Source organism: Haemaphysalis longicornis, unplaced genomic scaffold (assembly GCF_048455015.1).
Source record: "Haemaphysalis longicornis isolate Haplotype H1 unplaced genomic scaffold, Haemaphysalis longicornis Haplotype H1 scaffold_1, whole genome shotgun sequence".
Classification (NCBI taxonomy): domain Eukaryota; kingdom Metazoa; phylum Arthropoda; class Arachnida; order Ixodida; family Ixodidae; genus Haemaphysalis; species Haemaphysalis longicornis.
The window spans coordinates 406715086-406736539 of NW_027526203.1; the positions used below are offsets into that span (position 1 = coordinate 406715086).

The 21454-nt window shown below is 46.1% G+C and overlaps 1 protein-coding gene across 1 annotated transcript; it reads right to left on the bottom strand.

Moving 5' to 3' along the window:
• Positions 1–359: 359 nt before the first annotated feature.
• LOC144172414 (uncharacterized) lies at positions 360–17293 on the bottom strand. Its single transcript, XM_077701139.1, has 4 exons — positions 17086–17293; positions 5702–5779; positions 5410–5551; positions 360–578 (listed from the first exon to the last, which is right to left on the bottom strand). The coding sequence occupies exons 1-4, from the start codon at positions 17291–17293 to the stop codon at positions 374–376; spliced, it is 633 nt and encodes a 210-aa protein (XP_077557265.1). The 3' UTR covers positions 360–373.
• Positions 17294–21454: the final 4161 nt, after the last annotated feature.

Here is a 21454-nt window from a genome sequence, read left to right on the forward strand (position 1 = left end):
ATTGAGTGTACCCAACAACTAAAATATACCTGCTGAAGGTATGTCCAATGAAGGAAGGCTAATTACGTGCCCAGAAGATCTGGTGCAAATGTGTGTGCGTGTTGGGGGGGGGGGGGTAGGGCGTCTTTTGCGGTAAGTATAGATATACATGTAAATGATATTTATAATATATCAAACATGTCGCTACAAACCTTCACTTACCCGTCATTCATGCCCTTTAACATGTGAACGTGTTGTGTTTGCTTTATAGATGTTAATGGGCCTCAGTAGCTGTTCACCTCTGCTGCAATTAGGGCTACAATAATCACCTCCCCTCCTGATCCACAAAAATTAAACACTGACGGGCAGTGAGTGCGCCATAAAGTATGTCACTTTAATCCGGATGAAGCCTTTGGAGATAGAAGCAGACGGCTCCCACAATGAGGAAGGCGATGGGCTTGACACTGGAGGAGCGGCACACTTGGAACCCCTCGGTGTGGACGCTGCGCTGAGCGTCCGTCTTCAGTTTGAAAGCGACGTCTGGACATTCACCACTGGGGACGATGGCCGATATACAGTCGGCGTACTGGTTCACAAGCCTGTTAATCGGAAATAACACTGTCAACCTGGTAGCTACTGGGAAATAATTCATGACATCTTACGCACCGAGCACTCTCTCTGACCGCATCGCCAGCCGGCACAAACTGTGAGGCAGAAGCAACTAGCATGCCGGCACACGCGAAGACCTCCTCTGGCACCTAGACGCTTTTAATTATATGCTGCATTTCCTCGTCGAACCAAAATCGACATCGGGACTTTGAAAAATGCCTGGATTCGACTTCAGTTTTGACGCGTACGGTGTTTAAGGTCCATCAATACTAAAGGTAAGCACCTACACCTGGACTCTGAGGTGCCCCATGGTGGAAGGCTGCGGATTGATTTAGACCACCCGGGTATCGCTGATGTGCTCCGAAATAATGCGCACAAGTGTATTTGCTTGGTTCGCTGCGTGAAAAGACAATGCGTTTCTGCCGCCCCTGCCACGTAGCCCCCTCTCCTCTCCTGTTCTATCCGTCACACTCTTCTCTGATCTCGCTGCTTCCATGAGGAATACAATTGAGGTATTACAATAAGCTAGTGGTTTTGAATGCGGAGCTGGCTTCAACAGACCGCCTGATATTAAATTGTGTTCTTCAGCTGAAAAACGCCTGCTTTTTATGGTGAAAATGGTGTGGTTGGGCGCACCTGATTGTAGGGATTATGCGAGCGGTACTTCTGTGAATTGGTTTCGTTCGACGTTATGGCGTTGAGAGCGTTTACGCCTGGGTTAGATGTGAGGATGTTCAAGCGTCAAAAGTGATTGATTTTAAGAAAAAAATTGGGAAGGTAGGGTCCGACTTTGATGTTTAAGTTGTCATCTTTACTGCTACATCGCGAGGAGGGGGCTACAATTATGTTAAAATGGAGGTCATAGAGCGCTTTTTTTTTCTTTCACTTGACCCATGGTCATTCATCACTATCGTCAGATAAAGTTGGCTTTTCTGCTGAACGTATTGGCGTACAACGGCATCAGTGAAGACACTAAAGCTTCGCTTTAATAAAGAAATACAGAGTATCGGTGTCTTGGCTTGGCTGAAGGGATAGACTTGCGCTTGTTTCATAAAAATGCGACAAAGTGAGGCAAAGGTATGGGGTTGGAAAGATGTGAAAAAAAAAAGAACATTCAGGAAAACTTGCACTCAGCACAAGACTTCAATGGCGAAACTGTTGAAAGCTAGCATTGCCGGACACAGTTAACTTTCAGTATCATTGTTTATTTACATAGTTGCCGTGCTAGTAATTGTCGTAATGTGCATCGAAGAGGTCTTCGTCGTCTTGGCGGCGAGGGGTGGATGCAAAGTCATCCTCCGCATTGTAGACTTCCACCACTTCCACCAGCTTTTCGTCATCAACTCGAGACAGCGGCGGCGGGCTCTGCAGGTGGTCTCGAGAAGGAGTGCCACACTTGCAGTCATGTCTCCAATTATCCATAATGGCTTCTAGAAATTGCTGTGGCCGTGATGACCTCTCCCAGGGTGTCTTTCGATCTTTAGCAGTAGGAGTTTTTCTTTTGCTAAAGCCACTGCATGAGCCGGGTACTCGGCGGTCGCCGCGAGGCACGCGCTCACCGGCGCTCGCCATTTTCTCGCTCGAGAAGGCCACTGCGCGTGCCGGGGACGCTCAGCGGTCGCCGCGAGGCAAGCGCTCACGAGCGCTCGTCATTTTCTTGGTATTTGTTCTGCAACGGCAGAATTATGCCCAGAGACAACAGCTCCGCTGTTAAAGCGGGTGATATTGCGGAGGTTCACTGAATGCGTCCGTCCTCGGCAGCGGCCGGGCGACGAGTAGTTGATTGGAGTGACAGCCAAACAGACCAACATTTTCGCCTTTAGGTTGCCCGAGAAAAACTATACTTTTTAAGTCGTAGCGGTCGGGATGGAATTCCACGACCTCGTCCTCAGGAGACTAACGCCACACTCACATAGACACCGCGGAGGGTCGAAATGTACCCTGTAGGCTGTCCATGTTGTCGTGAAGATGACGTTATATTGGATTTGTAGTTAAACCATAGTTATATATAGTTAAACCACTTAGAATGTCCAACTGCAATCAGCGCGCACTGGTGGACCTTCGGGCACCTGAGGAAATGCGTCTTTCCGACTTTGAAACTTTTGAGGGCGGTGTTTGTTGTTTGTTTGTTCGTTTGATGTTGAATAATTCAGTGTACGAAGTCCACCAGCTCATACATTTTTACTTGGTTTGCTACTGGGTGAATTTCGGGGTTGAAAAGATGCCGAGGTGCTCTCAACAATTTTTCTTAGTGTCAGAGGTTTTTTTTTGCACCCTCAAAATATTTTATGCATTATAGTTAGGGGCCCGTTGACAAAAAATTTAGAGTGACCAGAAACGAAATATTTGTTTTAACATTTCAAACCTGCAAATTTTTAGTTTTCACAGTACTGCTTAAAACTTGTGCAATTTAAAAACGAGGTTTCTACAGTAAAAAACAAATGGTGTTAAAAAAGTAATGACTTCGATTACAATATAAAATGGCTTCAGTACAAAACATTATTTATCAATTTTTTAATAACCTCTTTGGGTACTCTTTTTTTTAAAATTCAACCACGTAAGCGTCAGAAACAAAATGGCATCAAAATGTCCTAAAAAATAACCAGTGGCTGCATCGTAAGAATAAATTATTTTTATTTAAAAATAGGTCATGGTTCTTGGGTCTTGGACTGACTTAGAACACCCTGTCTGCACGCTCCACGAGAACCCGCGAAATATAGAAATGACCTTAACGGGAAACTGAAACGTAGAAGAGGATAGTATTCTACCGATCCTGCCACATCAACTGCCTCTCCCGTCTTATCCGCTGTTACGATTCAGCGCGCGTGCTCCAGGTTTCGCGCGTGCTCCCTGTTCGCGCGTGCTCCAGGTTTCGTGTAGTGCACCTGTGCCTTGCGGAAAGCCCGCCTTCCTCGAAAACCAAAGCGTGGACACGCAGTGGTTAAGAAAGACTAGAAGGCTAACGATGAAATACGGAAAGAACAGTGGGGAATCCAAAACAGCCAAGGTAACCAAAAAAGAGGCAAGGCAGATTGAAACGAATAAATGGAGGGAAAAAATGGAAGCCAAAACGTCGTTAGAGATGTACAGGGCTGAGAAGATGAACATCAGAAAGGAAAATTTCTGCGATAATTCCCAGGGCAGTGCTTTGCTTTTTGAGGCTAGAGCAGGTTGCCTGCGAACTAAGAGTTTTGTGGGGAAGTATTCACAAAATGATGGGGTATGCGTGGTCTGCGGAAAAGAAACAGAAACTATGCGGCACATCGTGCTAGAATGTGAGGGTATCCATCCAAATCTACAGGAAGGGAATATTGGGCTGTCAGAAGCCCTATGATTTAAAGGTATCACAGAGGAAGTTAACTTCAAGGCTGTCGAGGGGACGAAAAGAAGATTAGAATGCTGGTGGACGAAAAGCAGAGAGGGGAATATTGCCTAGGACAGTTACCACTTGTAACAGGAAAAAAAAAGTATTCTGTGCCTAATAAGCTTTCTGTGCCTGCCCTAAGCAGCGCTAGTATTGAACCAAAAGTGTAAAACATAGGTATATTAGTCTTTTTTGGTAAGATGACATGTCATCACCCCGATACAAATGGGAAACCAATAGAAATCATCATCATCATCATAAAAAAAGAGGCAAGGCAGATTGAAACGAATAAATGGAGGGAAAAATGGAAGCTAAAACGTCGTTAGAGATGTACAGGGCTGAGAAATTGAACATCAGAAAGGAAAATTTCTACGATAATTCCCAGGGCAGTGCTTTGCTTTTTGAGGCTAGAGCAGGTTGCCTGCGAACTAAGAGTTTTGTGGGGAAGTATTCACAAAATGATGGGGTATGTGTGGTCTGCGGAAAAGAAACAGAAACTATGCGGCACATAGTGTTAGAATGTGAGGGTATCCATCCAAATCTACATGAAGGGAATATTGGGCTTCCAGAAGCCCTAGGATTTAAGGGTATCAGAGAGGAAGTTAACTTCGAGGCTGTCGAGGGGACGAAAAGAAGATTAGAATGCTGGTGGACGAAAAGCAGAGAAGGGAATATTGCCTAGGACAGTTACCACCTGTAACAGGGAAAAAAGTATTTCGGGCCTAATAAGCTTTAGTGCCGGAAGCAGCGCTAGTATTAAACCAAGAGTGTAAAACATGGTTATATTAGTCCTTTTTGGTAAGATGACATGTCATCACCCCGCTTCAAAGGGGAAACCAATAGCAATAATCATCATCATCATCGTGTCGAGGTAGTCCCCGCCAGCAATGACTCGAGCCGCGGCAGTTGCAAAATACAAATACAAACTAAACTGTTCATGCAGAGACATGCACCTGCCAGCGGATGCCGCTCGCCGAGATCTCTTCTTCCCCCCTCTCAGGCTCAACGTACGCCGCTACTTCCGGCCTTCAAGAACTCGGGAAATTTGAGTGCTCGAGTGTGTCTGAACTGTGTTCGGGCCGCGTGCGAAAGCACTAGGACAACTGTTTGACCGCTAGCGCTTCGGGGATCAATACGCGGTGCTTCCGAGCGCGGAACACTTTCTTTTGACAGCATTAGACCCTGTTGTCGCTCTGTTCGAGTCTTGCCGTAACCTCACCCGGAAGAGCTGCTGTTCCTCTATCATCCTTGTTCATCTCTCGCCATGCACAAGCCAGTTATTTTGCCTTCGGCTTCTTGTCGTCAACACCAAGGCAGCAACTTTTGCTGGCCGCTCGACCACCACGCTACCACACATGACGGAGGGGCGGAGCCCGGCGGGAACGCTTTCCCGGATGTAACCCCCCCCCCTTCCCATAGTGTGGCCACCATAACTTAAGGCATGTTTGTGGGATTACCTGCAAACTTTTCGCCAGTGCATTGACCGGGTTTTGTTGGTTCGCGGTCCCGCGCTGTGCAGCTTCTTGGCCAGGGTCATTTTTTTCTCGCATAGATTTTTTACGTTCACAAGTTGTGTCTCGTTGCATTGTTGTACGGCTGCTGCAGAACGCCAACAGTGCATGCAAAGAACGAGAACCTGTTTGCACGAGTGCTGAACTGTGTGCTTTCACTCTACACAAAGCAAGCTTACAATTTTTCAACTTGTATCAAAGCATTATTTTGCATATTTAATTCAACTTGTTTACTAACCTGTCTGAACCAAGCGCCGGATTCTTCTGGCCAACCTGTTCCATCGACGATTGCGCAAAGATGAAATGGGCTTTCGGTCTGAAAAGGAAAAGGAGAAGAGAAATTAAAATTTGAATCACCGATGTGAATGGGCATGTTTAATGTATCAGTTTTCGTCTGCCTCTGACGTGCTCTAGTGGTCTACATTGAGCAAGTCCTTATGTCGCAGATTCTTAATGGTGAGCCATAACGCCATACTTTGATTTTTTGTGAAACTTCCCGACTCAAATTCAAATTTCGAGAGGTTTTAATGCGCCGAAGCTACAAACTACACACAGATTATAAGGCGTGCTGTAGTTGAGTGCTCCGGATTTATTTTTGCCACCTTGGGTCAAAATCTCAACACACGGGCACTTTCGTTTCTCGCATCTGTAAGAGCAACGGCCGCCGCTGCTGTGATCGAACCGTGGGCTCAGCAACACAACGCCTCAGCCAGCTTGGCACAGCGGCGGGTTACCATTTCGAATCAACATACTTAAACGGGACTATGCGTAGCTACACAGTACTATAGGGTGAAGAGGGCATGAAAAAATAATAATGAGTCAACCGACGCACTGAAGAGAAGTCGCTCGTGCTCATGAATGCCTAGTGGTGGCGCAACTCGCAATTTAGGTCGAGGGGTGGAAGGTTAGGTTTACCTAGTGTCACTAGATGAGGTTACAGAGTATCCGCACTCTTGTCTCCTATTTTTCCGTGCCACCGCCGTGATCATTGGTCAGTTTGCATCACGTGACACTTGTTTACATTTCGATGGTTCATGGGCGCCGCCATATTGTTGTTTATAATCTTGCATTCACAGCGCAAACAAGAAACGAGGACAATAGGGAGAGCACGACACACAGGCGCTGACTAACAACTGAAGTTTACTGCTGTGACGTCTGGCATATAAATCAAGGCAACAAAGAAATCGACACATAACATGTGAAAATAAAATATAACAATTCCGCCACGACATCACTGCCACCATGTGCTTACAGACCGTCTAGGTAGTTGATTTTTTTTATGATAGCTCGACAGAAGGGGCGCTTACACACTTTTCTTTTTTTTTTTTGCCATTTTATGAGCCTCAATAATCTCCCTCGTCAGTTTATGCTTATTTTTACACAATATTGCGGTGCTACTGAAGATAGGCTCGCACTCAGGACAGTCCCTACAATGTACTCCTAGATGACCACTTTTGCTTTCTTCCACGGCGCATTCGAAACTGGCTAAAAGAGGAATTGCGAATCTGTGGCTGAAAAATTCACGTGTTAAGTCATGCGTTCATATGATGCGCTTTAGTTTCATGGATCAGGTTAATCGCCCAATTAATGCAGGTTATCCTACATATCTATTAACGTCTGTTGCCGAAGGTTTGTTGAAGAAAATGAAGACTAGGCAAAAAATGTTCGCAATAACAAAAAGAAAGGGAAGGTTGCAAGGTTGCAGTATTGCCGTACATACATAAGGTGTCGCATAATCTAAGAATAATTGCCAAGCGTGCTGATGTAAGTTGTTTTTTCAGCTCCAGATAAACTTTCCAGACTTGCAGACACGTTAACAGCGATACCCCAAGTTCTGAGGTTTGTAGGAAGAAGCACCAACGACAGTTGATCCCATGTACCACAAACGTAGTTTACAGCATACCTTTAGGGGCGCCACTGAAATTCGCCAAGTGGCCCGTTTTGAAAGCAGCCGCTGGAGGCCGGCCAACTCCCCACATGTCGCCGCTGCTTTTGGGGCACGTTCACGATGAGATACCGTTCGTATGCGTTGGAAATACGTATTTGTGTGGATCAGTCACTCTGTTCGCAAATGTGGTGTATTTACGAGAGTGTAAATGGTTCTGGCGTGATCTTAGTGCGGCACATTCGGTCTGTATAAGCGCCTGGTGTGTGCCACAGGCCGGAGTTGCGAAACCGGCATATATGTACAGCTGATTGCAATTCCGCTACCCTGAAATTTACTATCAGTGTTTGCTCAGCAGCGTTTGCTCAGCAGTTTACGGTGCTTAGCAGCCCCCTAAGCAGCGTTTGCTCAGATGGTTATGCTACGGTAATACACTACGATGTAAATCTGTTTTGTGTGTTTACAAAATCTAGCGGAGCACCCATAGCTGACAGCACGCCAGTTACACTCGCCAAAATCATACCTCAGATATTTATCACTACCCTGGACGAGTCAATATATGGGCTCAATTTCACGAACATTTTACGAAAGAAGTACGATGGATAATGCAAAATTACACTCGGCAATCAGCACACGACAAAAAAATTATGCTGGGTTGTCTTGTCGCGAGGTGAGCGCTCGCAAACATTCATATACACTCCGCAAGAAGAGCGGAGATGGGCTTGCAGAGTAATCCGCGCCCACGACTAAACGCTTCTTAGAAACATCGTCATATGACAAAGCGAGCCTGCAGAGCCTAGCACAAACTGGAATCAGAGGGCCTCATCAGATACCACACTCTTCCAACCACACCTTGTATCGCTGATGAACTGCCTACCCTGCATACTTCAAAATACGCGTCCGCCGAGTGATCAGCTCTTCGTTGAAGTCGAAAGACAAGGAAAGTGAACGTGCAGCTTGTGTGCGTGAACACTAAAACGACGATTCCTTGATTTCGCTTCCGCATTTTTACGCAAAGGTAACTGTGCCCCCTCCTCCTCCCCCCCCCCCCCCCCCTCCCTCCTATCGAAATGGATTTCTCATATAGTTGGCCTGAAGAGTCATACCTGGAGTAAGTTTAGTCGAACATCTTTAGCATTTCCGAAGCTGCACTGGGCTTTTTTTTATTCCCGTACGAGCTATCTTTTTCTTCCTGACTTTAAAGGAGCACTGACAAGAAAATTTTATGTTACACTTTTATTGCTTTTATCGATGCTTAATGGTCTGGCGAACCTGAAGCAGCACTTTGAAACAGCACTTCAAATACTGCAGCGCGCGATAGTTAATTACATTGAACGGCCTGAAAATCGTTTGTTTCAAATTCCCGCGCTTTCATCCCGAACGGCGCATATGACAGCCTCCCGGTTTGACCTCACCGCTTTGTGCGGACGTCACCGGCGCCCGCTTGAGAGGGTGTTGCGCTCGCTCGCCGCTCGTGGGGCCGCGCGCGTGAAGTGACGTCACGAGTTTTTGACGAGCGCTGTCGCGTCACTTCTTTTTCCTCTCCTGGAGTGATGTCACGCTGATGTCCATTTGCTGAGTGCCGCTCCGCGCGCTGCTCCGTCGGCACGATAAATGAGATCCAATTGAACTGTGTTCTCCGCGTCGCAGGCCGCTCATATTTCAGCCAGGGTATTCTGTTGAGTGAAGGAAGCGAACTGTGCAATTATATTAACGCCGAAAATTGGTGTCAGTGCTCCTTTAAGACCATTTATTTTTCCGTGGTTTCATTAAATTGATTGATTGATTGTGGGGCTTAACGCGCCGACGCCACACAGGCGATGAGGCGCGCCATAGTGGAGTGCTCCGGATTAATTTTGACCACCTGGGGATCTTTAACGTGCGTCGAAATCTCGAACACACGGACGTTTTTGCTTTCGCTTCCACGAGAAAAGCGGCCGCCGTGGCCGGGAATCCAACACGCGTCCTGGGGTTTCATTATCTTTCCTTAGTTCTTGCTATAAGGAGTAAGCGGGCGAATATTTAACGGCGCGCAGGCTTCCTAACATTATCGCGGGGTTTATATGCCCATAAGAGGCACAAGTTATTGTCAGGTATTGGGTAATCACATCCCCGAAACATATTTTTCTACGAAGCATATATTCGAAACAAGGCCGCATTCGTTGCCCAAGCTGCAAAAGAAACCAACCTCTCATTGTGCCAGTATCAGGTTTAAACGAGGCGACAATAGATTTCACTTGTGCCTGACGTATGCAGAGGTGACAGGGGTGATATGCTGCTGCCATCGCCGACGCCCGTAAGAGCGGCGAAGAAGCGCGCACTACGCCTTCCCGGATATGCTGCTGCCATCGCCGACGCCCGTAAGAGCGGCGAAGAAGCACGCACTACGCCTCCCCAGATAGCTCTTGTTGGTGTTCGAGCACTCTATCAGGACGCATCTGTTTTTTGAAGTGCCCTGACGTACTATTTGCTTACAGACATCACCTTAACAAGTTGTTTAGGGCGCCGAATGGAAAAAGGAAGCAAAAGAGAACCAAAACACTGCATGAACACCGATTAGCCACACAGCGCTTATCCTGTAAGCGCCGCGGAAAAGCGGCGGTGGGCGGCGCAGCAATCGCTAAGCTCGAAGCGTATGCCATGCTAGCACGGGTAGCGTTCTCCTTATTATTTGTGAGTGGTAAATGCACCCTGATCTATACCAAGTACGCATACATACGGTTTATCCTAATTTTCGGTCACTACGGCTCTCACATCAGCCCTCCGTCCCACAACTGTATTCGGAACAGATAACCATAACAGTGCTTACGTTCCGTTTTTTATAAACTCCCCGCTTGAAATTTAGTGTTCCCATTTTAGGGATAGGGGGGTGGGGGGAGGGGGGGGGGGGGCGGGTGTATCTGAAGCCTCATAAGCCCCCGAAGCCCTGGATTCACCTCTGCCACCTACCTTCCATTCTTAACATTATTATTTAAGATTATACAATTTAGCTCCTATGGCCACCGGGCAACACCAGGGAGAGGGACAGCGTCCATGGGGCGCTGGGCGGATACCTGGACGCCTCTGGGCTCCGCCTGGCGCTACACTCCCTGTGACTGTGGACCCAGTGACTGTGCGTCTAGACTTTTTTTTTCTTTTTTTTTCTTCCCTCTTGTGGACCAGATGTTATGTGTGCGTGTGCGAGTGTGCGTTAACTTGTAAATATTCCCCTCTCTCCCATGTCTTCTGTAAATATGTCACTGCTATCCTCTGTCTCTCCTCTCTATGAATATCTCACCCCTGCCCCAACTCCCACACCAGCAGGCGTTCCGGTGTCCACCCCTAGGTGTGACAATTTACGCCTGCTGGTGGTCTTTCCTTTCCTTTTCCTTGTCAATAAATTCATTCATTCATTCATCGATACTATCTGTCAATTCATCTTGACTGAATGCTTTTAACGCTTGAATTACCCCACTAGAAAGGGCTGTACATGTCCCCACATTCCAAGAGGAATCAGCAGCGCTAACATTGTAGTTCAAGCTCTTCACTCGAATAGGCACTGAGCCCCTGCACAGGTGCTTGACTTTTGTACCATTCAGTCTGTTTATAAAAAAGCACAATACCCAGTCTCTCTTTTTAAACGCGCATCATTTCTTTGTGGACACACGAGGAAACCTGGCTGTCCGTCTGCACCTCTGTATCTCTCACATACTCGCCACATACGCAAGTCGTACTAATAAAAAGGCCCCAAAGTCTTCATATTCTCGTTTGACTCCTCCTCCTACAAAACGTGTCTTTGCAGCAATGCATTTCTGCAAAGAGGTGAAGCCGACCCTAAAGCGTGTTGCTTAGGCCAGTTACCACCTGTAACAGGAAAAAAAAAAGTATTTTGTGCCTAATAAGCTTTTTGTGCCAGCCCTAAGCAGCGCTAGTATTAACCAAGAGTATAAAGCATAGGTGTATTAATCTTTTTTAGTAAGATGACATGTCATCACCCCGCTTCAAAGGGGAAAACAATAGCAATCATCATCGATAAATGGCGCGTAATAATGTGGCAAATAATTTGGGTTTAGGAAAGGGTACTCAACCATGGATCACATCCATGTCGTCAATCAAGTGATAGAAAAATCCGAAGAGTACACTAAACCCCTTTACATGGCATTTATAGATTATGAGAAAGCGTTTGATTCCGTACTCACCGCAGCCGTGCTAGATGCACTAAAAGACCAGGGAATAGAGGAAACCTACATAAGACTTCTAGCAGACATATATAAGGAATGCACGGGCAGGATAACCCTCCACAAGCAAAGCGATAAATTTCCGTTCCGAAAGGTAGTACGACAGGGAGATGCCATATCGCCAAAACTATTCACACCATTTATGGAGGGAATACTTAGAAAGCTTCATTGGGAAAACATGGGATTAAGGATAAACGGGGAATACTTGAGCCATTTGAGGTTTGCAGACGACATAGCAGTGCTGAGTGAGACTGCAGAACGCATGCAAGCAATGTTTGAGGAACTACAATCAGAAAGCACGGTTGTGGGGCTAAAAATAAATATGAATAAATCGAAAGTAATGAGGAATCGGCATGCCAAAAACGTCCTCTTCTGCTTGGGAAACGAAACGCTAGAAGAAGTAAAAGAATATAACTACCTTGTACAGATGGTTAGTGCTGATCCCAACCACGAGAGAGAAATCCGGCGCAGAATATGTATGGGTTGGGAAGCACTCACAAGAACTCCCAAATAATAAAAAGTAAGCTACCTATATCACTCAAAAGAAAAATATATAGCCGGTGCATACTGCCGGTTACGACGTACGGAGCTGAAACATGGCGCTTTACTAAACAACTAGAAAGCAAACCCAGGTCGGTTCAACGGGTCACGGAACGAATAATGTTAGGAAAAAAACTCAGGGACAGGAAACGAGCTACCTGGATCAGAGAACACAGTAGAGCAGAAGATATCATTGTTCAAATAAAGAAAAAGAAATGCGCTTGGGCTGCCCATGTAGAGAGACGAGCCGACAACCGGTGGACAATTAGGGTAACAGAGTGGATGCCAAGAGGCGGGTCTAGAAGAAGGGGAAGGGCAATAACACGATGGAGGGATGAAATACAGAGCTTCGGGAGTAAACTGTGGACTCGAGCAGCACAGGACAGGAGCGATTGGAGGTCAGTGGGAGAGGCATTCGTGCTGCATTGGACCTGAGTAGGCTGAAGAAAAAGATGATGATGATGAGGAGGAGGAATAGGGGCATGAGAGCTTTTTGGAGGTGCTTAATAAAAGGCGCTAGGGCCTTCACACTTTGCTCTAAGACTCCTTATATTGCTGCTAGAAAAGTGCCTTCTTAGCAGTGCTTCTTGGTGTAGGAATGAAGCCGACTATAAAGAGGTTCGGTGAATGCCTCGGTGAATTCATAAGGATGCATACGAGGCTTTTTATTTTTTTTTCGAAATGAGCCAGATCCGCAAATCAAAACTAGGTCAGATAAAACTGCAGTGTCAAGCAAAACTCGCCAACTTTCTCCTAAAAAAAGAGGTGGCAAGAAAATAGGTAAGACAGTTTCCCTGCATACGTGTACGCAGATCGTATTTTGTATCGAAAATGAGTCAGATCCGGTTTTTTAACGGATCAAAATGAGCCAAATCCATCTGCACAATGGGAGCTTGCTTTTGGCTTGACTGTTCGGACTGTTTCGTGGGTGTTGTTTTGCTGAAATTCACCGCATAAGTTTTAAATACTTGTGTCCATAAACTTCCCCGAGCTGACGGGTAAAACATATATAATAACTTCGACAGCGTTGCATTTAGGTCCGATAACAAACTTCCGCTTATTTCTCAAATTCGCTTTAGGTGGATCTGACTCATTAAAAAAAAAAGAAACGCATCATACGCTCTAACAAAGATATTTATGAAAAGGCGCTTCGGTCTTCTCGTTTTGACATCAGACAGCTGATGTGGCGGCTGGAAAACTGTGTTTTGAGCAATGTATTTGTAGTTAGTTAGCGCAGTCGACTTTTAGAGTTGGTTTTACCAGAACGGCTATGACAATTCACACTTCGGCGTTTCTGCAAATTTTTCAACAGCGGAGCTGTTTAGGGGCTCGCAATGTCCGGAGACTCCATGGGTGAGCTTCGAGTACGTTACATACCGCGGCGAGTGGCGTTGTGCGGGACCCCCGTCACTGCTCACTGCTCACAGAGAGAGAGAGAGACAGTGTGTGTGTGTGTGTGTGTGTGTGTGTGTGTGTGTGTGTGTGTGTGTGTGTGTGTGTGTGTGTGTGTGTGTGTGTGTGTGTGTGTGTGTGTGTGTGTGTGTGTGTGTGTGTGTGTGTGTGTGTGTGTGTGTGTGTGTGTGTGTGTGTGTGTGTGTGTGTGTGTGTGTGTGTGTGTGTGTGTGTGTGTGTGTGTGTGTGTGTGTGTGTGTGTGTGTGTGTGTGTGTGTGTGTGTGTGTGTGTGTGTGTGTGTGTGTGTGTGTGTGTGTGTGTGTGTGTGTGTGTGTGTGTGTGTGTGTGTGTGTGTGTGTGTGTGTGTGTGTGTGTGTGTGTGTGTGTGTGTGTGTGTGTGTGTGTGTGTGTGTGTGTGTGTGTGTGTGTGTGTGTGTGTGTGTGTGTGTGTGTGTGTGTGTGTGTGTGTGTGTGTGTGTGTGTGTGTGTGTGTGTGTGTGTGTGTGTGTGTGTGTGTGTGTGTGTGTGTGTGTGTGTGTGTGTGTGTGTGTGTGTGTGTGTGTGTGTGTGTGTGTGTGTGTGTGTGTGTGTGTGTGTGTGTGTGTGTGTGTGTGTGTGTGTGTGTGTGTGTGTGTGTGTGTGTGTGTGTGTGTGTGTGTGTGTGTGTGTGTGTGTGTGTGTGTGTGTGTGTGTGTGTGTGTGTGTGTGTGTGTGTGTGTGTGTGTGTGTGTGTGTGTGTGTGTGTGTGTGTGTGTGTGTGTGTGTGTGTGTGTGTGTGTGTGTGTGTGTGTGTGTGTGTGTGTGTGTGTGTGTGTGTGTGTGTGTGTGTGTGTGTGTGTGTGTGTGTGTGTGTGTGTGTGTGTGTGTGTGTGTGTGTGTGTGTGTGTGTGTGTGTGTGTGTGTGTGTGTGTGTGTGTGTGTGTGTGTGTGTGTGTGTGTGTGTGTGTGTGTGTGTGTGTGTGTGTGTGTGTGTGTGTGTGTGTGTGTGTGTGTGTGTGTGTGTGTGTGTGTGTGTGTGTGTGTGTGTGTGTGTGTGTGTGTGTGTGTGTGTGTGTGTGTGTGTGTGTGTGTGTGTGTGTGTGTGTGTGTGTGTGTGTGTGTGTGTGTGTGTGTGTGTGTGTGTGTGTGTGTGTGTGTGTGTGTGTGTGTGTGTGTGTGTGTGTGTGTGTGTGTGTGTGTGTGTGTGTGTGTGTGTGTGTGTGTGTGTGTGTGTGTGTGTGTGTGTGTGTGTGTGTGTGTGTGTGTGTGTGTGTGTGTGTGTGTGTGTGTGTGTGTGTGTGTGTGTGTGTGTGTGTGTGTGTGTGTGTGTGTGTGTGTGTGTGTGTGTGTGTGTGTGTGTGTGTGTGTGTGTGTGTGTGTGTGTGTGTGTGTGTGTGTGTGTGTGTGTGTGTGTGTGTGTGTGTGTGTGTGTGTGTGTGTGTGTGTGTGTGTGTGTGTGTGTGTGTGTGTGTGTGTGTGTGTGTGTGTGTGTGTGTGTGTGTGTGTGTGTGTGTGTGTGTGTGTGTGTGTGTGTGTGTGTGTGTGTGTGTGTGTGTGTGTGTGTGTGTGTGTGTGTGTGTGTGTGTGTGTGTGTGTGTGTGTGTGTGTGTGTGTGTGTGTGTGTGTGTGTGTGTGTGTGTGTGTGTGTGTGTGTGTGTGTGTGTGTGTGTGTGTGTGTGTGTGTGTGTGTGTGTGTGTGTGTGTGTGTGTGTGTGTGTGTGTGTGTGTGTGTGTGTGTGTGTGTGTGTGTGTGTGTGTGTGTGTGTGTGTGTGTGTGTGTGTGTGTGTGTGTGTGTGTGTGTGTGTGTGTGTGTGTGTGTGTGTGTGTGTGTGTGTGTGTGTGTGTGTGTGTGTGTGTGTGTGTGTGTGTGTGTGTGTGTGTGTGTGTGTGTGTGTGTGTGTGTGTGTGTGTGTGTGTGTGTGTGTGTGTGTGTGTGTGTGTGTGTGTGTGTGTGTGTGTGTGTGTGTGTGTGTGTGTGTGTGTGTGTGTGTGTGTGTGTGTGTGTGTGTGTGTGTGTGTGTGTGTGTGTGTGTGTGTGTGTGTGTGTGTGTGTGTGTGTGTGTGTGTGTGTGTGTGTGTGTGTGTGTGTGTGTGTGTGTGTGTGTGTGTGTGTGTGTGTGTGTGTGTGTGTGTGTGTGTGTGTGTGTGTGTGTGTGTGTGTGTGTGTGTGTGTGTGTGTGTGTGTGTGTGTGTGTGTGTGTGTGTGTGTGTTTAAAACCTGATTCAAACAAAGTAACGTAATTTGGTTAAAGTCAAGTAAATAGTTGGTCCCCAAATATTGTGAACCTGTCCTGGTATTTAGCAAAAACCAATATGAATTAATTGAAATAGGACTCCAGGACGAAGGAAAAAGATGTTTGCGTTAAATTCAACTTGAGACAAAGCGTGTCAAAACACTTTTAGTGGTCATCCTACAGAAGCTCGTCAACAGACAAATGTCAACAAAAATGAGGTAGACTTTCTATATACAACCGTCAACAGACAAATGTCAACGTGAATTAAGTAGACTTTCTACATACAACAGTCAACAGACGGGTGTCAACATACATTCAGTAGACTTTTTACAGACGACTGTCAATAGAATGTAAGAGTATGTAGGATAGCAATAAAGTTGGTAGGATGTCAACAGAACGTCTACAGAATGTAAAAAAGCATTTTTGTAAGGGGAGGCGGCTTTCTGTCGCGGGTAGGCGTAAAGAGTATATGTGCTTTAACTAAACGAGGCTTCAAACGTCGGCTAAATAGTAGAAATAGAAGATGACGTGGATTAAAGTATATGATGCTACAAAAATCTACCGCGCTTTCCACGACCCAGCTTATTTTTCTTCAAAGGCAAGTCATAACCGTACGAGGGAGATGAAGCTCTGGGTGTTAACTTTATTTGAATGACTCTCGCTTACTGCGGTTAGTGAGTTTGATTATAACCAAAGCGATGGGTTTGTGCAGTCAGTAGTCCGCTGAGCAAAAGCGTGTCAGCAAAAAAATTGCAGAAACTCATAAGCGGTACTTGTCCGATAAATGCTTACGCCACTTTTATATACAACGAGCTCCTCTAAAATTGTCTTCACGAGCCATACACAAATTTATTGCTGGAAAACACTTTTACAGGTGTCATATAAGAATTCTGACATCAAAATCAAAAGTGCCAAGAGCCTTTTATTACACACCTCCACAAGACTCCGTGTATCGATATAGAGCGCTGTATACCGAGACTCTTTGAAGCCGGCTTCATTACAAATTATTCGCTGAGAAGACATTTTAGGGGCAAAATAGGAAGCCTGATTTCAAAGTATGATGGCCCTTAAATACCTTCATAAAACCCCCGTGTATCCCCACTGAACCCTTTATACGGAGCCTCTTTAAAGTCGGCTTTACTACTGCACACAAATGCATTGCTAATAAGAAATCTTTGAGGAGAAGTATAACGAATTTTGAAGGCGTAAGGGCTATTTATTAATAGCATTGTCGTATGTGGAGAAAGTGTTTCACGCGAAGCGCGACAGACGGACAGATTACTCGTTGAATCCAAGTAGAAATGCTCAAGCATCCTAAAAGTGAGCACTCGTTCGACTGAGGAGGCGGGGCATAGCACTGGCGCGTTGCTCACCCTGGAAGTATTCGTAGTACTCGTCCTGGTCGTAATAGTAGTACTCTTTCTCGCCCGTGTCCTCGAGGTAGTACTCGTCATCATCGTTGGCACCGTGCAGCGGTGGCACCGTGGGCACCCCACTTTTGTCACCGACGGCACGCAAGAGCTTCATGCACGCCACGCCGTGAAGCCAGGCCACAGAAAGCAACGCGCAGCGCCATCGCATGGCGTAGTGATGTTGATGGCCGCTGCGACTGGAGCACAGAAGAACAGCAACTTGTGTAGGAATCTCGTGTGTCGTGCCAACCAGTGTGTCCCTGAAACAATTTTACACCGCCCCTTCCCCCTCGTGGTTGTGAGCGGGAAGATGTTTTATTTGGGATTAGGGTTTATAGGTGAAGCCCTGCTTTTGATCGAGACAATACAATGACCGTAAGACCAGCTCAATATCACCGGTTTGAAAAGGTCAGAATGTAATGGCCCTTTCGGTTACTTGTCGCCAGTGCACGAGGGTAATGCCATGCAGTGAAGCAGCAATTCGCCCGGTTCGAATATAAAACATAGTGAGCAGCAGTTCGAGTATAAAACATAGGTATATTAGTCCTTTTTGATAAGATGACATGTCATCCCCCCGCTACAAAGGGGAGACCAATAGCAATCAATCAATCAATCAATCAATCAATCAATCAATCAATCAATCAATCAATCAATCAATCAATCAATCAATCAATCAATCAATCAATCAATCAATCAATCAATCAATCAATCAATCAATCAATCAATCAATCAATCAATTTAATGCACCCCCCTTAAAAAAAGATGTAACGAGTAGAAAAGGCTCATAAGCACTCCGCCACAGGACATATCAGAGAGAAGGGGAAACGATTAAGCAGTCGAAAAGGCGGAGGCGACGACGCAGGCGGAGTTTTTTTGGCTGTGCATCTCACTAAAATGCTGCTAGGGCACAATTTCGAAGCACATGTCTGCTGTCACCGGCAGGAGGGAGCCGACGGGGCGGGAAATAAAGGCTAGGGATGTCAAACTCTAGAGGCACAGAAGAGAATTATCTTCAGTGCACCATTTATTACTAATCCCCTTTAATCTTAACTCGCTTTCCAGACGACCAGAGGGATACGTTCAAAATCGACATCAGTTGCCGCAATGCTAACCTCGTGTCAAGCACTTTGAAATTCTTTAAAATGAGGAACGTATTTTTATTACTGTCTCTTGACAATTTAGCGAACACTTAAGAGCCCTAAGTCTGGATTGAGTGTCAATTTTGCATGTAGATTTTAAGGATTTAGTGTGCAGATTTTAACAATAGTCTCAACGTCGTTCTCAAATAATGAAAGCATCGAGACAGACACCTTCACACCTGCCACAATTTCACAAAACTTGTCATTTTGTAGGAGAACGGGGTATTGTTTTTAGGGGAACTTTCTCATGAATATTTTTGAAGCAAGAATTTGCACATCCATTTTGTTCCTTAACTATTGTATCGATGACTAGAAGATGCGCAAAACAACACAATTGACATAATTAACTACGTAAAGATGTGTGTAACCTGTATGTATGCACTTCCTTTGTGCTGTCGTGGAGGATTGTTTCTCTTTCTGTACCGTAAAAACGGAAGTAAAGGAATGGTCAACCTAGAATGCAACTAATCTCAAATGATAGTTTTGGTGTTTGACGTAGAAATTTCAAAGAAACCCTTGAACCTTTCCTTGCCTCACTTCTCAGTGCGAAGAACGGTTGATTGAGCCTATAAACGAAACTTTGTTAACCAATAGAGCTCACAGACTACTAGTTACGCCCACACCGAGAATTATGACCGTATGTACCTGATTTAGAACCTGTAATAAGCTGATATATATGCCTGTAATAGTCCCGTTCAGGTGTATGATTTAAACAGCTGTTTGGAACATGATGTAAACAATTGGTTAAATCGTACGTAATTTCAACTCCAACGTTATTACGCATGATTGCCTCGCTGGCGGAGACGGCTGAAAATAAACTAGCCACAAAAACGTGCGGGGCAATGCTGGAACAATGTAGGAACAAAGCCGAAACAATGCTTCAGTATTCCCACCATTTCCAGGCTGGCGGAAGAATGAAACGCCAGGTACTCCCACTAGTATATTTTGTGCGAAACCGTATTCCTTTGCAACCTCGCCTCTGCTTGCGCATTATCCTTATTCCATCTCTAGCACCCGTTTGAGGGGCGTGGTAGAGACCGAGCCACATAGAAAGCGTTTGTATAGAAGTGTGTGTTAGAATTCATGCGGAAACAAGCTCGGTGGAATGCATCACTGGAGGAATGAATAAATTTATTGACAGTATAATTGAAAGGAAAGTTTACCAGCAGGCGTAATTTGTCACCGCTATAGGTGTGGACACCGGAAAGTCTGCTGGTGTGTGTGTATATGGGGGGGGGATGACAGACTGACAGGGAGGAGAGACAAACGAGTGAGAGGGCATTAAAAAAAGGAAACTACAGTGCATACCATCACTGTTGATAACCTAAAAATTGAGTGAATAATATGCTCATATAAATAAAAGAACAGTAGAGCCGTATAGCTACGTTCTCTTAATTCACAAGTGTATTCTCCTTTTTTATGTCGCAAAGCTTTTTTATAAGGCACAACGAACGTTACTTCATTCAAATGTATTCCGGGTTCCCGAGGGAACTTAAGTAGGTCCCATAGCTGCCTGCAAGACGGGAGCGGAGTAGAACGGGAACGTAGGCGTGATAGACCAGTGATAAGGAACAGTTCGTGGCTTGCGGTAATAGCGGGCAAGGAAACGAGAGAGGAGCACGTCGATCATGAACGTCCTTTTCTCCCTTTGTGCTATTTTCCTTTCCACTCCGCACCGCAAATTAGCCAAAGTCTGCAGGTCAGTCGGCTTTGCACGCTACTAAGGCAAGCTGTAAACAGTTCTGCCTACAGCAATCGAAGGCCAATTACATCGTGCTTTGCATGCAATTGTTAAAAAGCCGTCCTCGTTTAGCTGGTGCGCGAGTTCCAGTGCAGAGTTGGTGGGATGTATCAACGCAGGAGGAACCACTCACCGGTCCTCGGGCTCCTTGTTCCACTTCCTCGGGTCTAACTGATAATGACGACGATTATGTCTCCAAGGATATGGCGCGCACCAGAAAAAGGAAATTGACCAGGGCTCGAAAGTTCTTGCAGCGCTTGTGATGATGATAGGTAGGTTGGTGATGATGATAATAACGTTACTCTGTCCAAAGCTGGGGGAGAGGAGGAAGGAGAAGTGGGTGCCCGTCGGCAAATTATCGTCTATTTTGCGTCCTATGTCCATCCACGAACCCCAGGGGGAGATAGCACGACTAGAGATTTTAGTTATGGTTTAGAAAGGACAAATCATTTGTGGCAAATTGGTGGGCAAATAAAAAAAACGCAGTGTCTAGAGTGCCGTCCGGCGGCATTCTAGCTGATCGCTGCAGGCATGGCTAGAGGGCCGTCCGACGACATTCGAATATTTAAGACTAGGCTAGCACTGGCCAAAACGTCTGTCAATGTAGTGTAGAGGATTCGCCTTGGCTTGTTGATCCCAAGGTCGGTGGTAGAGGCCGGCTCTTGCCTCGGTTGATATTTTTTTTTCATCTTTAAACTGAACTACAGTTAAACCTGGATATAACGAAGTTGGCAAAAATTCGCAATTATTCGTTACATCCAAGTATTCGTTACATGCACGTTTCGAGTTAGGGCGCGCGTGAATGAAGCAGAAACGAAACCGAAATGCTAGACATCAGTGATTGGGAACTAACTCTTAAGGATTTATTTCACAGTGAAAAACCACGTGATTTGCACCCGCTGCTTTCCCACGAAGTTAGTCACTACGCGGCACTCCGAAGAAGCAAGGTCACTTACCCCCGTATTCACAAACGTAGCTTAAGTATCACTCATGACTTTTGACAATTTTCGGCGCCTCCACCCGTTTCAATTACCAAACTTGTGCTGAAAGGGCGCCTTTGCGGGAACTTGATGCTCTTTTCCGTTGAGAGGGTGCTAGCTGGGATACTGTGCCGGGTGACGGCGTTCTTCTTTCTCGTCGGCGGAGACGGTATTTAAAATTGCGAGCTTGTCTTGAAAAAGACAAAGTTTTCTTTTCCGGCCGCAGAACTCATCACCGACGAAGCGACAACACAGATAGCAGTGGAGACTCACGACCGCACGTCGACAGGCAGGGCTAGCTCCTAGCCGACACCGCACTGACACTGGAAACGCACCGTAGTTTGCGGTGTGGGTGAAGATCGCTAAATCAGTGTGTTTCTCCGGCCGATTTTTCAGAAAAACTGCAACAAACTGCCTCATCAGCGTAGCAGATTTGTTACATCAAGGTTAACCGTCGCAACTCCTTCGTT

Excerpts from the sequence above, each read along its gene's own strand:
- LOC144172414 (XM_077701139.1), bottom strand. The coding sequence starts at position 17,293 with ATGCGATGGCGCTGCGCGTTGCTTTCTGTGGCCTGGCTTCACGGCGTG. Across the intron at positions 5,780-17,085 it reads GTACTACGAATACTTCCAGG|ACCGAAAGCCCATTTCATCT; the intron begins GTGAGCAACGCG and ends TTTCCTTTTCAG. Across the intron at positions 579-5,409 it reads CACTGGCGAAAAGTTTGCAG|GCTTGTGAACCAGTACGCCG; the intron begins GTAATCCCACAA and ends TCCGATTAACAG.